The 17,398-nt window shown below is 32.8% G+C and overlaps 1 protein-coding gene and 1 pseudogene across 1 annotated transcript; both read left to right on the top strand.

The window, feature by feature from the left end:
* The first annotated feature begins 9,082 nt into the window (after positions 1-9,082).
* LOC132064130 (pentatricopeptide repeat-containing protein At2g44880-like) lies at positions 9,083-10,884 on the top strand (annotated as a pseudogene).
* A 2,099-nt stretch (positions 10,885-12,983) lies between these two features.
* Positions 12,984-14,798, top strand: LOC132064129 (uncharacterized). Its single transcript, XM_059457018.1, has 4 exons — positions 12,984-13,767; positions 13,918-14,032; positions 14,206-14,266; positions 14,378-14,798. The coding sequence occupies exons 1-4, from the start codon at positions 13,737-13,739 to the stop codon at positions 14,717-14,719; spliced, it is 549 nt and encodes a 182-aa protein (XP_059313001.1). The 5' UTR covers positions 12,984-13,736; the 3' UTR covers positions 14,720-14,798.
* The last annotated feature ends 2,600 nt before the right edge of the window (positions 14,799-17,398 follow it).

The raw sequence follows: 17,398 nt of genomic DNA, 5'->3' as shown, positions 1-17,398 counted from the left end.
AGACCGGAGTTATATATGCATGATTTAAGATAAAATTAGGATTGCTAATCCTTTAAAACTAAAAATCTATATATTTGGGTGAACTAAAATTTAAAATTGTAACTAGCGTCACTTATATATATATATATATATATATATATATATATATATATATATATATACATATACATACTAGTCTTTCGACACGTGCGCGCACGTGATTCTCGAGTCTTGTAGTTAAGATGATCATATATCACTTGATATTGGAGCATACACTTTTTTGGTAAGTAATATCATGAGTGTTAGCTAAAAAAAATTGACTTAAAATTATACACGAATGAAGCCAGTAAGGGATTTTCTGAATCATCAATGCTAATCGTTGAATGGTGACCTATTTGCGATGTCAAGATAATTGCATATCGTGTGAATTACCTATAAAGATGAAATCCAAAGTTTAGTTAGAGCATGTAATTGTTTTTACTTATTTTGATTTTATAATGTACAATCATGTAATTATTGTATCTCACCTAGTAATTTCCTACGGACGATATACTGGGTCGGGTGTATGTTCCTTTCATTTGTTTTTGTTGCTCTGTCATAACCAAAACTATGGTTGTCGATATTGAAATTCTTCTTGAAAGTGCAATGTAAAGTAGGCCATGTGAGAAAAATATATCCAACATTGGTGATTTTTTTGACCCATTACTTATTTATTGCCATTGCAAAACATAAATGTATTGAAAATTATTTTTGCACGAAGTTGGAAGGATATCCTTCATGTTTAAGGGAAGAGAGTTGAATTCCAGGAATGACACATGCTTGTTAGCTGATTGAGCCAATGTAATTTCTGCATGTACAACTGCATGTACAACGTTGTTAAATCCACGACAAATCATCCTGCAAAAAGTGATTAGTCCAGACAATTAGAATTTAGGTACACTCTATTCAAAATTGTGCATCTATTCCTCGAGGATCAAGTTCAAGAACTTGCTCTATTCAATCCTATTGCAATTAAGAATATCATTTCCGAGGTTCAATTCATGATTCAAAGATAGTATTTAATTGGTGATCAAACAATTAAATTATCAACCTCAGAATTGAATAATTAACTCAGTATGATACTTTAATGAAACGACAAAACAATCTGCCCCTAATCCTTCTGCGCTAAGGGAACTTGACTCTCACACACTGCTGCGAGATTGAGCTTCTGCACAGGTCATTCTCCAACACCTTGCTAGCTTAATAGATAAAACTCCTCACATCTAATTTTATCTCAATAGGCATGCCTTGAACTTAACAGACTTCTTCATCTCTCGTTGTCTACATACATATATACTTCCCTTCCATTTTCCTGTAATTCACCTTTACATATACATGAGCAATCAAACTAACGCTAAAACAGTATAACATCAATAATTAAGCAAAGTTTAGCATATTCAATGTCAAATACAACTAAAGAACGGTATAAATATGCGTAAATAGTATCCAAACATACATAAATATGCCCAATATATGTCATTTCCCATGTTGACTCCAACTAATAAATTGATGGCGTGTGGTAATGTAAATCTTCAATAATACTTGCTGATAAAACAAGGTCTTGGGTCTTTGTTTAACTACTACCTTTCCCAATGACTTCAAACTGGCTTGCACAATTTAAAATTTGCTTTATTTGTATGGTTCCTCCATTCTAACCCAAGAATGATCTGCTTTTCCTTGTATCATCATCACTTGCGGGAAAGGCCGGACTGATTGAAATTAATTAATCGCATATGTTAAAAATATAATCATTTCATTCTTTAGCCATCACAAGTGACAAGTTGATGCATAAACATGCATGATTTATAGTTATGTAAAGATATTTCTTCATGTATCGGTCTCGCATAATTTCGTCTAAGATTTCCTTAGAACAATTACTTGGATAAACAAAATCAAATAAGCACCATGGTTGTAGCATATCTAATATCTATTCATCTGTTCATATAATTCTAGCCTATAACTCAAGCCTCGTCTAAGCGAAGCATCAACTAAAAACAACTTCTGAAGAGCGTGTAATTATTCATACTGTTTTAGTGCTAATATTAATCTGAATTATATTTACCCTGGAATTGAAGGACAATGCTAGAATCTGTAGAGAATAGAGATCATATCCAGCCTTTTCCTACTTATCCTGGACGTTGTCTCTCTAGGTACTCGTGGCTCGTTTGACGTAAACAGTACTAACGTTAAGGAGTATCATCAGGCCCTTCATGAGTTGTGTACCTTTTCAAACACATGTGTAGGTTTTGGCTCGTGCAGCGGTCTCAATATTATTGCAGGCATTGCCTTTGATGAATCCTCAAGGGGCGTGACTGTTTATCGTTGCAGTCTTTTTTATAAATAGAATTTTAGATGTTTAGAAGGGTATTTTAGTAATTTAACATTTGGCTTAACGGCCTCCTGCTAAGAAAAAATGAGAAAAGACATAGGTCAATTTAGTCAAATAATTCATGATTAATATCATTAATTAGATTTTTTTTAATGGGTATGCCACACTCCAAAAATTTATTTATGGGAAAAGGGTCAAAAATCTTTTATTTGGAAAAGGAAATTAAAATATCGTCGAACTTATTTGGGTGGAAAATTCCCCTCCCCATCCTTAAAGTTTTCAAATATACCCTGTCTTGTGAGCCGTAATCATCCCAAAATAATAAAATCATTTTTTAACTTGATTCCTGTCATTTAAGCACCCATACTAAATAATAACCCATAAGATTCCCCCTTATTCCCTCAATCTACGTATGTTTGAAGTTTGAGGGAATTTTGGGGAATAAGGGGATCTTGTGGGTTATTATTTAGTTCGAATTTAAATGATGGAGCGGGTTAAAAATTTGTGGTTATTTTGGGGGATGTTTTCACAAGCATGTGGGTATATTTGAAAACTTTAAGGATGAGGGGGGTATTTTTGACCCAAAATAAGTCAAGGATATTTTTACTTTTTTCCAAAGTAGAGGGATATTTTTGACCCTTTTCCCTTTATTTATTTTGGAACGGAGGGAGTATAATCATTTCCCAAAATATTGACTTTATTTTATTGAAGGGTTGATATAGTAAACTTATCATTATATTGATTACTTTTAAAAGATGTGCCGAATCAAATATGAACAAGTAAAAATAGACTGAGATAGTATTTAATTAGAACCAAAAAAATTGCATGCAAACTTGGATTATGTGAATGTTATAAATATGTAAAGTTATCATGATACATGTAAAGAGATAAATGAATGAGAAGTTTGGACACTTTATTCACTGCAAACGAATATTTTTTCATTATATATAAGCGGTTTGGGGGGACAGAACATGGCTCCCTAAGCTTGTACCAATGCCTTCACGAATCGTACCCGCATTAAATTAGCATGCAGCAAGTACTATATAATTTGTCACACCTTATCACTCGTTTTTATATCCCATGTAAAACACGTATCATAGTACTTAATATTTATTCCCTTCTTATGTATAGACGTACGCACTTTAAATTTAATTTTTCGACACATTTATTTCCTCCGTGCACTTTTACTTGTTCACTTGACTTTTCGTGTTCTAATCGAATATTTATTCTCTTTCTCATGTATAGACATATGCGCTTCAATTTTAATTCTCCTACCCAAATTTATTTCCTCCATGCACTTTAATTTGTTCACTTTCACATTCTTTTCGGTAATTAATAAATCTCACGCGCATATATGCCATATAAGCGAATATTTATTATCTTCTCATGTATACACGTGTGCACTTCTATTTTAATTCTCCGACACATATTTATTTCCTCTGTGCACTTTTACATGTTCATTTTGACTTTTCACGTTATTTAAGAATTAATAATGAAATACTCCTCCCTTCCCATATTACTTGGCCACATTACTATACTTGACTTTTCACGTTCTTTAAAAATTAATAAAAATGACGTAAACATGTGTCATATTACTTAATATTTAATTCCCTTCTCATGTGTAGACGTATGCACTTCAAATTTAATTCTTCGACACATTTATTTCCTCTGTGCACTTTTAATTGTTCACTTTTGATAAAAAAAACAGGATTTAGCGACGGATGAATTCCATAGCTAAACAACAAAATCCGTTGCTAATCCTGTTTAACGACGGACTTGCGACAGATATCTGTTAGCTACGAGCGATATAGCGACGTATTAGCGACGAAGTTCGTAGCTAATTCCAGTTTTTTTAGTAGTGCATATTCTAGCTGAATATTTATTCTCTTCTCATGTATAGACATATGCAGTTCAATTTTAATTTTCCTACGCAAATTTATTTCCTCTGTGCACTTTAATTTGTTCATTTTTGACTTTTCACATTCTTTGGGAATTAACAAATCCACGTGGACATATGTCGTAGTACTGAATATTTATTCTTTTCTCATGTATACACGTGTGCACTTTTATTTTAATTCTCCGACACATATTTATTTCCTCCATGCACTTTTACTTATTCACTTTTGACTTTTCACGTTATTTAAGAATTAATAAATGAAGTAATCTTTCCGTCTCATATTACTTGGCCACATTAATATACTTGACTTTTCACGTTCTTTAAGAATTAATAAAAATGAAGTACTCCCTTCGTCCATATTACTTGGCCACATTACTAAAAATATATGGCTATTTTTCTATTCGGTATTATGACATATGTCCACGTGGAATAAAAAAGTATTTGGTTAAAATGTACAATTTAAATAACTTGTGGTACAAATTTGTATTGTTGTGTTAAGTCCTCTCTTCACACTTATATATATTAGAATTGAAGTGCATACATATATACATGAGGAGAGAATAAATGTCAGTACTATGACATATGTCCACGTGGGATAAAAAAGTAGTTTAGTAGTGCGGCTATAATATGGGACGGAGGGAGTACCCATTTAGTATTGACAAGAGAGGAAATCACCGGATAAAAGTCACTCCCTCCTTCACTCCCTCTCTTCACTTTTACTCGTCCACCCTAACATACGGGAAAAATAATTTTTCTATTTCTATTATCCGTTTTTTCTTTCTTTGTCAATACTTTAAACGTGAAGAAGACCGACCAATAGCAATGCAAATTTGTACCAAAAGTTATTTTAATGCTCCTATACATAACTTGTTCACTTTTGACTTTGCACGTTCTTTGAAAATTAATAAATAAAGTATATATGTTATCATAATATCCATATTTATTGGTATATACTCTCAGCCTTTAAAATGATTTGAAAATGAATAATTAATGTGAAGGGTAAAATAAGAAGAAGAATTTTTTTTCCTTGATATGTTAACGTCGACAAATAAAAGTAAAGGGAGGGAGTGACATTTATCCCCGTTTTCCGTCATTGTCAATACTTTACTTATTTACTCTCCTTTGCAGTCTTTGATTATTGTTTCTTTACATTTATAAAATGTATTATTTTATATTTTCATTTCAGAATTAAAATTTGGTGATTAATGATATAGCATACATCTTTCTAATTTTGATTTCTTTGTAACAATTAATATAAAATATTATAATATATTTTATAATTAATTTAATAAAAATATTTTAATCCAATATATACACCAAAATGGTTCTTAAGTTTGGATATGAACAATTACTAAATTGAAATGGATATCAACCTGTCGGTATACATATAAAATATTAAAGAATTTAAAAGAAAAAATGTAGAATCAAAATATTAATTTTTCCTCATATTCTTACTAATTTTCTTTTATATCAATGAACAACTTTCATTGTCATGATAATGATAAAAAAGTCTGACTCTTTCCATCTCAAAGACTTTTAATTACAACTAAAGTGATGATACATAAAATACATTTTGTATATATAATAACAATTATAATGATTTTAAAAGTTATTTTCAAAATACAAACCTTAAAGACTGGCTAATTAAAATGAATAGACATGTTCGATCCGTGCATCGCACGGGCATGTATTGCTAGTACTACATAATGCTTAACTGGACAGTAAGTAACTTTTCTGAAGGTGCGGATGTTCAGTAGTGGAACATATCCGAAAAATCAGAGTCCGGAGCCTAAATGGCATAAATTTGCCACAAAAAAACAAAATGGTATGCCTTTTTTTTTTCAAATTAAAATGGGGTATTTCGTTGGATAACCACGAAATACCCGCATCTTCTTGTTCATACTCGAATTATTTCGATCAAATTTTTTTTTTTTTTTTAATTTTGGTGCATTTCGTGAAATCTTTCGAACGAAATGGCATTAAATTTTTTTTTTAATTTCGTTTATACAAAAAACGAAAGTAAAAATAAAAATATTTTGGCCTATTTCGTTGGAGTCAACGAAATAGGATAAAAAATATTTAAATATTTTTTATCCTATTTCGTTCGTAGTCCAACGAAATAGGACAAAAATATTTTTTTTTAATTTCGCTTTTGTTAGCCAAATTGTTAGCCAAATAAAAAAAAAATAAAAATTTATACTATTCGTTAAGCATTTCACGAAATGCAATCAAATTAAAGAATATTACTATATTTCCCTATTTCATTTTTTGTATAAACGAAACAATTTTTTTTTAAATTTCCTTTTTTGTGTAAAAGAAAAAAAAACTTTGTTTAGTTTATACAAAAATGAAATAGGGAAATATATAATATTCTTTAATTTGATTGCATTTCGTGAAATGCTTAACGAAATAGCATTAAATTTTTTTTTTATTTGGCTAACAATTTGGCTAACAAAAACGAAATTAAAAAAAAATATTTTTATCCTATTTGGTTGGACTACCAACGAAATAGGATAAAAAATATATAAATATTTTTTATCCTATTTCGTTTTTTATATATGAAAAACGAAATTAATAAAAATAAAAAAAAAATTGTTGCATTTCGTGAAATGTCCAACGAAATGCAACAATTTTGTTTTTTTTTTTTTTTATTTCGTTTTTCTATTAAAAACGAAATTAAAAAAAAAAAAAAAAAAAAATTGTTGTATTTCGTTGGACATTCCACGAAATGCAACAATTTTGTTTTTTTTTTTTAATTTCGTTTTTCATATATAAAAAACGAAATAGGATAAAAAATATTTATATATTTTTATCCTATTTCGTTGGTAGTCAACGAAATAGGATAATTTTTTTTTTTTAATTTCGTTTTTTTTGTTAGCCAAATTGTTGTCAAATTGTTAGCCAAATAATAAAAAAAAAATTAATGCTATTTCGTTAAGCATTTCACGAAATGCAATCAAAAGAATATTACTATATTTCCCTATTTCATTTTTGTATAAACTAAACAAAGTTTTTTTTTCTTTTACACATAAAAAAAGAAATTTAAAAAATTTATTTCGTTTATACAAAAATGAAATAGGAAATATAGTAATATTCTTTAATTTGATTGCATTTCGGTGAAATGCTTAACGAATAGCATTAATTTTTTTTTATTTGGCTAACAAAAACGAAATTAAAAAAAAAAAAATTGTCCTATTTCGTTGGATTTCACAACGAAATAGGATAAAAAATATATAAATATTTTTTATCCTATTTCGTTGGTAGTCAACGAAATAACCAAAATATTTTTATTTTACTTTCGTTTTTTGTATAAACGAAATTAAAAAAAAAAAAATTTTAATGCCATTTTCGTTCAAGATTTCACGAAATGCCAAAATTAAAAAAAAAAAAAATTTGACTGAAATAATTCGGGTATGAACAGTAAGATGCGGGTATTTCGTTGGTTATCCAACGAAATACCCATTTTGGTTTGAAAAAAAAAAAGGCATACCATTTTGGTTTTTTTGTGGCAAATTTATGCCATTTAGGCTCCGGACTCCGAAAAATCACATCCTTTCGGCTTTGGGGTTGTTTTGAGTAACAATTTATTTATTTATTTATAATTAAAACTTAGATATTTAAGTATTTATTTATAAGGGTATTTATATAATTTAACTTTTAAGTTAGGGAGTTCATACTTTTTAATATAATATATATATATATATATATTTCACCAAACCTTAAAAATACCGGAAAACAATATGTATATATGAATAATTAAGATCATGCATTTAATATCTTCTTCTTTGTCATGCCTCGTAAAAATTTGAAAGCATTGAGTATAATTATTGTTATTACATACTAGATATACAAAGAAGAGGAAAAATAAAGAATAAAGAGAGAAGAATGCTTATAATTAGCAATCCATCTGCCTTCTCTGTCTCTTTTTTATCCTTACCTATAATCAAATCAGATTAAAACCAGAAAGCACAAATTCAAAAGAAAAAACATGCAGGTTGATGGAAAGTGTAAGCAAACAACACTTGAGGAGAAAATTACATTAGAGTAGGAATCATATAAGAAGATGCCACAAAGCGGTCTTAGGAATAAGAAACTTTTCAATTAATAATGAAGAAATTAATGGAAATTAAGTGCATTAATTGTCATCATTTTTAAAGCTGGGAAGAACTAATTTTTTATTCAAACAGAAAGAATGGATAAAATCAATAAAAAAAATAAGAGAGTTTGAAAAAAAAAAAAAAAACGAGGAGGATTAAGTGGAAAAACAAGGTATAATGTTCTGTAGACTAGCTAGACTATACGTTTCAATGAGAAGAAAGGTAATTTTATTATTTTTTTAAATTAGACTTTTGAGATTTGTAAAGCAAAACTTGATGAGACTTTAATGCTTCTATAATTACTGGTGTCATAAATAATGTGAGAGAGTGGAAGAGTTTTATACTCTTTAGGTAAATAACGTCACACCTCTCCAATTATTTAATGGTATGCATATAACCATTACAAGGATTTTAGACCATAATTATAATTTTAGTTCAAAAAAAAATAATTAAGAGTCAGTGTAATGCAAATAAACTATTACGTATTATATATGGGTACATCATAAAATCCGCAAGGTTTGTTGTTCAGATTGGGAGTTATTTACTATTCGGAGGTTTTGTTATTCACCTCTCTACTGGTGTGGCTGATTTCACTGCTGCTTATCGGGTACATTTTACTGTTATCCCATTTACTCTATGTAAGGATTAATTTCACAGATAGTAATTCAGGTTGAAGGAGGACCTAAAGAAAAAGAATCATATTGTTAATTTTACGGCGCGAACACATTTACTAGTAATAACATGATCCAGAGCACTAGACAATTAACTATCCAATACTATAATGTAACTCCCAAAACTAAATCAATGATTGATCGAAAAAACTTCGGACTATGGAGCACAATGGAGAGAAAATGCCATGTTTTGCTCCAACAAAGGACTTCCAAAGCTACCTTTCTCTGTATTCACGCCATAATGCTTCGAAACGCTATTGAAAATAACGTTAATCTCCTCACCAACATCATGAACGCCAAATGTTCGACAAAAGTCTCCAAAAAGACGACACTTTCCTTTGTAACACCATGATAAAATCCCATATGGGTGTTGGTCAGTTTGTTGAATCGACACTTTTTTATAGATAATTACTAAGACACTTAAGTTTCAACCTGATAATTACAGGTTTTCGAGCCTTGCCAAGTATTGTGGCGCACGATTAGTGTTGTCGGAAGGGTTAGAAATTCATAATCATGTGTTGAAATGTGGGTTTGTTTCGAATTTCTTTGTTGCGACTTCATTGGTTGATATGTATGGGAAGTTTGGTGAAATGGGTTTTGCTAGGAAGTTGTTTGATGAAATGCTTGAGAGAAGCTCGGTCTCATGGACGGCTTTAATTGGAGTTTATTTGAAGTGTGGATGTATGGATATTGCTGAAGGACTTTTTGATGCAATGCCTGAGAAAGATGAAGTGGCGTGCTTATGTGAAGAAAGGAGATATGATATCAGCAAATAGATTGTTTGAGGCAATGCCGGAGAGAAATGTGATTTCTTGGAGTAGTATGATTAATGGATATTGTAGTAATGGTAATGTAAGTGAAGCCAGGGTGTTATTTGATGCAATGCCGAAGAGGAACTTGTTCTCGTGGAATGCAATGATTGGTGGATACTCTCAAAACAAACAGCCGCAAGAGGCTTTGAAGTTGTTCCATGAGTTGCAGACAGGGACGACATTGGAGCCGGATGGTGTTACTGTTGTTAGTGTGCTTCCAGCTATTGCTGATTTGGGTGCTTTAGATTTGGGTAACTGGGTTCACCAGTATGTGAAGAGGAAGAAATTAGATAGATCTTCAAATGTTTGCACTGCTTTGGTTGATATGTATGCCAAGTGTGGGCAAATCGCAAAAGCCAGGGAATTTTTTTATGAGGTAGAAGTAAAAGAGTCATCAAGTTGGACTGCTTTAATTAATGGATTGGCGGTCAATGGATCTGCTAAAGAAGCATTGGAGGTGTTTGAGGAGATGAAGAATAAAGGATATGACCCGAATGAGATTACTATGCTTGGTGTTTTGTCAGCTTGCAACCATGGTGGATTGGTGGAGGAAGGTAAGAAATGGATTGTAGCAATGGAGAGTTATGGGCTTACTCTGCAATTTGAGCACTATGGTTGTCTGGTTGATCTTTTGGGGCGGTCAGGGTGTTTGGAGGAAGCCGAAAACTTGATCGAAACCATGCCTTATGAAGTGAATGGAATAATATTGAGTTCCTTTTCTATTTGTGTGTGGTTATGCCAAAGATATTGCGAGGGTTGAGAAGGTCAAGAAAAAGGCAATTGAGATGGAGCCGTGGAATGATGGAATCTACATTATGTTGAGGAACATGTATGCCACTGATAAAAGGTGGAGTGATGTTGAAGACATTAAGGGGCAAAAAAGGAGGAAGGTTGCAGTACCATTGAAGTAGACGATATGGTTTGTGAATTTATAGCTGGGGATAAGATACATGCACAGTGTGAGGAAATACATCTTCTATTAGAACATTTGTTGTTGTACATGAGAGGTCTGGATACACCTTATAGTAATGATATTGGATTGGCTGAATTTTAACATGTGTGTTGTTGGAGTTCATGATATATCACATGCTGTATATCCACAATACACAGTAGTGGTAATTTGTGATTTTTGCCATTATTTCGACATTGTCTGATTATACTCTGTAAGATCGTTGACATGGTACTTCAAGCTGGTACGAACTCGTCTACGAATGCTTCTACCCTAGATTACACTAGCCCTATGTATTTGGCCTCGTCTGATGTGCCTGGTGTGTCTTTAGTGCATGTTCCCTTCTCAGGGACTGGTTTTGGGGGCTGGAAGCGTAGTGTAACAATGTCATTGTCATCTAGGAATAAGATAGGGTTCATAGATGCCTCTTGCACCAGGCCACCTGAAAATTCACCTCTCTGTAGTCAGTGGGATAGGTGCAATAACCTTGTAATGTCTTGGCTGACCAGTTCTTTGACTCATGACATTGCTGAGAGTGTGCAATACTCTGAGACTGCTGAAAGTGTCTGGAACCAATTGAATAAGAGATATGGCACTGTTAGTGGTACAAAAATTTTTGAACTTAAGAAGGAACTAGCATCTACTAGTCAGGGATCCCTTGACATTGCATCCTATTTCAACTTGATGTCAGCAATGCCTTTTTACATGGTGATTTGGATGAGGAAGTTTATATGAAACTTCCACTTGGTCTGAGCACTGATCCTGTTTCCAGCACTTCTTCTCCTTTGGTTTGTCATCTTCAGAAGTCATTGTATGGTCTGAGACAAGCCTCTAGGCAATGGTATGTCAAGTTGTCTCAGGCACTATATTCTAGGGGGTACTCACACTCTCTTAATGATCATTCTCTTTTCATCAAAAGGTCATCCTCTTCTATTGTTCTTCTTGCTGTGTATGTGAATGATATCATCCTCTCTGGTGATGACCTGGATGAAATGTGTGCTCTCAAGTCCTTCTTAGACAACCAGTTCAAGATCCTAATCAAGGATCTGGGAACACTCAATTATTTTCTTGGGATAGAAGTTTGTTACTATCCCACTGGTCTGTTGCAGCATCAGAGAAAATTCATCAAGGATCTTCTTAAGGAGTATTGTTGTGATGCTGTCAGTCCTGTCACTGTCCACTTGATTTGTCGATAAAACTGAAGGCTGCCATGGGTGATCCTCTTTCTAATCCTGAGAAATACAGGAGTTTGGTGGGCAAACTAAATTTCTTGACTCACACAAGACCTGATCTTTCCTTTGCTGTGCAACACTTAAGTCAATATCTCCAGCATCCTTCCCAGTATCACATGAAGGCAGCTTTGCATTTGCTTAGGTACCTCAAAGGCACCTCTGATGTTGGAGTTTTGTTCTCCAATTCTTCTGAGTTTTCTGTTTCTGCCTACTGTGATAGTGACTGGGCAGCACGCCCTGACACCAGGAGGTCTGTTACTGGGTTTTGTGTCCTTTTGGGTGGTTCTCTCATTTCTTGGAAAGCCAAGAAGCAGCCTGTTGTATCCCTTTCCTCAGCTGAAGCTGAGCACAGGTCAGTGAGTAAAGTGGTGGCTAAATTGGTTTGGCTGATAAGGCTCTTATCTGATCTTGGCATTGTGGTTTCTACTCCTGTTCCTGTGTTTTGTGATAATCAGGCTGCCATTCACATAGCCAAGAATCCCGTTTTTCATGAGCGCCCCAAACACATTGAAGTAGATAGTCACTTCATTCGTTCAAAACTTGGTGAAGGCTTGGTTGATTTGAATCATGTTTCTACCACTGCTCAGTTAGCTGATGTTTTTACAAAGCCTCTTACTGGACAGGTCCATCATTCCATTTTGCTCAAGTTGGGTGTTCAAGGCCCCTCCAACTTCCGGGGGGGAGGGGGGGGGGGGTTGTTGGAGTTCATGATATACCGCATATTGTATATCCACAATACACAGTAGTGGATCCAACATGATGGGCTGTAGTTGCTGCATTATTTAGTTATGGCCCACATTGTATTCATTTATTCTTCCGGGTCAAAGCCCATGTATATAAGGACCAATAAGTCCTCCCTTTGTAATCAGATATTCACTTTGCCACATTTCACAATTAACAAAAATTCTCTCTCTATATTTGTTTCCCCTCAATGAACCAATTCTAGTGTTGATCCGTTTCGTTGTATTCCGAAATTTTAACATGTGTCGCAGCTTGTATACATTGTGTAGCTTTTCCTCATATATCAGATATCAGCCTTGAGGTTAAATATACATGCACGACAATCAAAATGGGTGCGAAGAGCACAATCTATTATAAGGAGACATGATAAACACCCTGACCTTCCCGAGAAAGGAGTTTATGCGGTTATAACGTGTAGAACTTATCTTTGTTAAGAGTGCATTTTATAAACTAAAGTTGTGAACCATACGAAGGGCCTCAGACTGAAGATCAAGAGAAAATTGTTACTTGAATGTCTCTGTTGGTTAGTAATCAGAAATGACCGCTGCACAAGTATGGTTCTTATGGAGTGACTGATGGGTGATAAAGGCAGTGTGTCATGTGGGAGCCCATCCTATAGGTTCCTGCTTAAGCTAAAGCTTGATAAAAGTCAAGAATCTACACAATGAGCTCCCACATGATGAAAGTTTAAATGTTAGTGTTGGTCAGGAGTCAAAAATGTCCCTGGCACAAGATATGGTTCTTTTGGGATAACTGTTGCAAGGCAAAATCAGAGCATCATGTGGGAGCCATTGTGTAGATTCCTGTTTAAGCTAAAGCTTGATGAAAGTAAAGAATCAGATCCTAGCAAACCAATGGAACTTAGTTACTGGATTCTTTGCTTGCACTGGTCACCTAGACAGACTAGCAAGCCATTCTTATCCTCTTCGCTCGTCTTTTGTTCTCTTTCGTTAAATACTACAATGAATTTGTTTGTTCATAATCGCCAAGATGGATCTGATCATGAGCTTAGCAGGAAAAGGTCAATCATCTTCACTTCTCTTTTAAAACTTATACTTTGCTAATCTTCTCAATTCTTCATCTCCTTACTTTCTTTGAGCATATCTTAGCTTGTATGTCATATATTCAGAAGGCATTGACATTTGTAAACCATAACCATTCAACTCTACAGGATTGTCAATAACACCGGTTATAGGTAAGATGACGGATAAATTCCATGAGGAATTCGTGAAAAAAAATACCAAGGAATTCCCAGATTTCCATCTGGCGGTTCTCAGCATGGTCATGTAAGATTCTTTGTCCAAAACTCCGATAAACTTACAATAATCTACATGGCCTTATTTATAAATATATTATCGTTTGGGTGCCCGTCAAACTGCCAGCATCTGGTTTGTTCTTAGGATAAATGAAACTATAAAACCATTATCTTGGGTAACGCCGAAACTTCTTTTAACCACAGATCTGTGAATGAAGCATTGCCTGGCAAGCACTGGGATGTGCCTCCGTATCAAGAAATTAAGGTTGCTATCTCTCTCTCCGTATATATTATACACGCACACACACACACGAATTACACACGTGCACGAACATCACCCACAAACTGGTTGCTAATGCATGTGTGGCAAATATAGAATTGTTTTATGGAAAGGGAAGGCCAACCCAATGAAGAACTTAAGAAGGAGATTGTCTTAAAGTTCCTGAAGGAGCATATACAACCAAACAAGTTAGATAAGTTTTCATTTATGATTGGGCTGGCAACACCCCCTGCAGCAATGGCAGCCAAGAAAGCCAGTGAAGGTGTACCTCAGCTCAAATTTATGAAATCCGTTCCAGACATTCTGTTTGTGCCTGGTGCTACATTGTTAGCTCTTACAGGAGTTAGGTTTTCCAGAATATTTTTCCTCCAGCAAAAGCATCTGAAGAGTGAAGACCATCTAGTTGAAAGAAACCATATAGGAACATCGGATTCTTAAGCTTCGCGATGAAAACTTTTCAATTTGTGCACAAGATTGTTGAACTGGTATAACCCACCATTCCTGCCAGTCAAATGTATTTAAAAATAAAATAAAAAATAAAAAAGTCACATTTGACTTGACATTCCATGTATACTCGCAATAAGGAACTAATGCATGCTCTTTTATGAGATCTACTAGTATCGAACCATTGGTGCTAGTAAAATGTAAGGGAGCGTCTCCTTATACAAAAAGTCTAAATTTATGAATGGAAGATAATATCCTCACACGTACGCTACATTAACATACAGTAGTTACCGCAAGATAAATTCAAGAAACTCCTCCAAGTTATTACGTCCTCACCTCGAAATGTGAACAGACTAACATTTTAGAGGGGGCACCGCCTACGCAGATCCAAGATTTTAGGTTTTATGATTCAGCCTCAGATTTTTAGCATCAAATCCGTTGTAATTTAAAATTATGGTATCCGATCTACCGTTTTAATTTGTTTGTCTTGATTTTGACTTGACACAAAATTTTAGAAAATAAAGTAGAGTTTTAAATTTTGTAGACTTAAACTAAAAATATATGAAATGTATTAAAATGCCCTTTAATTTTGTGGTCTTAGAGCCTGTTTGGATTGGCTTATAAGTTGGTCAAACCAGCTTATAAGTTATTTTTTAATTTATTTGGGTGTTTGGTAAAACAGAAAACGGATTAAATTAAGTTAAAAAGTCCTTAAAATAAGCCATAACCAAGAAGTTGCACAACCCCAACTTGTGTTTTTTTGCTTAAAAGCATGTTTGACCAACAAGTTTACCCTTTTATGCCTTATATTTTTTATTAATTTCAATGCTATCCTTACTTCTAAAAATCATTTAAGCACTTTTATCCAAACACGTAACTTCTTATTTATAAAATAACTTTCAGCACTTAGGCTTAAAAGTCACTTTTTTCAGCTAATCCAAACGGGTTCTTAGGGCGTGTTTGGAAAGCCACCCAGGTAATTGGAATTGAGTGTAATTACACAGTTTGGCCTGTTTATTTGACCAGGTAATTACACAGTTAGGTTGGAATTGGGTGTAATTGAGAGGGTGTAATTACACTCTCCAATTCTCAAGAAAGGGCTGAGAATTGGGTGTAATTACACCCTATAATTACAAGGTTATTTTTTAGTTTATTTCTTTTTAATTTGATTTTATTTTAATTTCTTTTCTTTTTTTATTTATTTTTTATTTCTATTATTCAACTTATTTTTTATTTTATTTTCTAATTTATTTTTTATTTCTATTATTTAATTTCTTTTTTTTTATTTTTTATTTTTTATTTTTAAATATTTTTTTATATAGTATTTATATTTCATTGCCTTTCTTCTCATGCCCAACCTTTATTTTTTGTGATTCCATGTAATTGCTCGTATGTTTTTTAGTTTTTTATTTTATTCATTTAGCATAACTGTGCTAATATTCTAATTTTTGAAACTACATCTCTTAATATTAGAAAGAATGAGTCATTAATAAATTTGGCATATAATGAGTGACGTTATTAAAGTAGAATTGCCTTTCTTTTGAATTATAGGAGTATTTACTTATGTTACGTTGAAACTTACTTATGTAACGTTGGAATTTGACATAAGAGTATTATGTTAATTTATTTTTCTTTTGGATTTTGAATTTAGGTTATACTTTCATTTTTAAAAATATTTGCTTTAATACTATTGACTTGTTTTTTCACATCGCATCCTGTTTATTTTTCACTTACAATTGATAGAATTATTGTCAAACATTTGAATAATGTTATGGCATTATATTTATAAATATTATTTTTTTGTCAAATATCCAATCCCATGATATTCTCACAAAAAAAGGTATGCTTTTAAGTTTTATAATCAATTAAAATTAAAATATTATTAATTTGAAATTATATATCAATAATTTTTCACAATATTAGTTACAAATATATGATTATTAATTAACATATTTTCAAGAAACAATGTATTATTAAATAACTAATTTAATATCATTTATATATGCACATATTTTTTAAATATTAATTTTAAATTTAAATTTGTTATAATTAAATTTTATTTTTAAATTAAACTAACTGTGTAATTACACATGTGCAACCAAACAGCACGCTTGTAATTACACTGTAATTACATTATGACAAACAAACAGGTCGTTGTAATTACAACACTGTGTAATTACTAGGTGCGTGTAATTACCAGGGTAGTAATTATACCAATTCCAATTACCAGGTGGCTTTCCAAACAGGCTCTTAGTGTTAGATGAAAAGTTGAAATTAAAGAGTTGTCAAAAAAGAAAAGATGCGTTCTTTTTTAAACGGACGAAGAATAAAAGTAACACAAACAAATTGAAATAGAGGGAGTACTATTTGTTATAAATTTAATACTCAAATTGTTAAACATAAATATATGCTCTGCTTCAAAAGTACTCCCTCCGGCTCCCGGTTAGTCGCAATCGCACTTCTGTGCAATATCCAACGTATATTAAAGCACTTAGGGGCCAAGTATCAAAAGAGTAGCCTGCGGATTGGTGCCCGGTGACACAGTAAAGGTTGAACCATCAACAACTCTGAGTGCCCCACCCAGTCTTAAGTCCCTATCAACCACTTTCCCAACAAGGCAGCATAATAAATGTCGCCTTAGTCAAAAAATTTATCGCGTAATAAGTGTCATCT

The sequence above is a fragment of the Lycium ferocissimum genome, chromosome 7 (assembly GCF_029784015.1).
Source record: "Lycium ferocissimum isolate CSIRO_LF1 chromosome 7, AGI_CSIRO_Lferr_CH_V1, whole genome shotgun sequence".
NCBI lineage: Eukaryota > Viridiplantae > Streptophyta > Magnoliopsida > Solanales > Solanaceae > Lycium > Lycium ferocissimum.
Note: the sequence above shows the minus strand (reverse complement) of the source record. Positions and strands in the feature narration are given on the sequence as shown.

What these genes read in the sequence shown, in the direction of transcription:
- LOC132064129 (XM_059457018.1), top strand. Translation starts at nt 13,737, where the DNA reads ATGGATCTGATCATGAGCTTAGCAGGAAAAG. An exon ending in GCGGTTCTCAGCATGGTCAT is followed by an intron (nt 14,033 to 14,205) that starts GTAAGATTCTTT and finishes TTTTAACCACAG; the next exon opens with ATCTGTGAATGAAGCATTGC. An exon ending in CTCCGTATCAAGAAATTAAG is followed by an intron (nt 14,267 to 14,377) that starts GTTGCTATCTCT and finishes TGGCAAATATAG; the next exon opens with AATTGTTTTATGGAAAGGGA.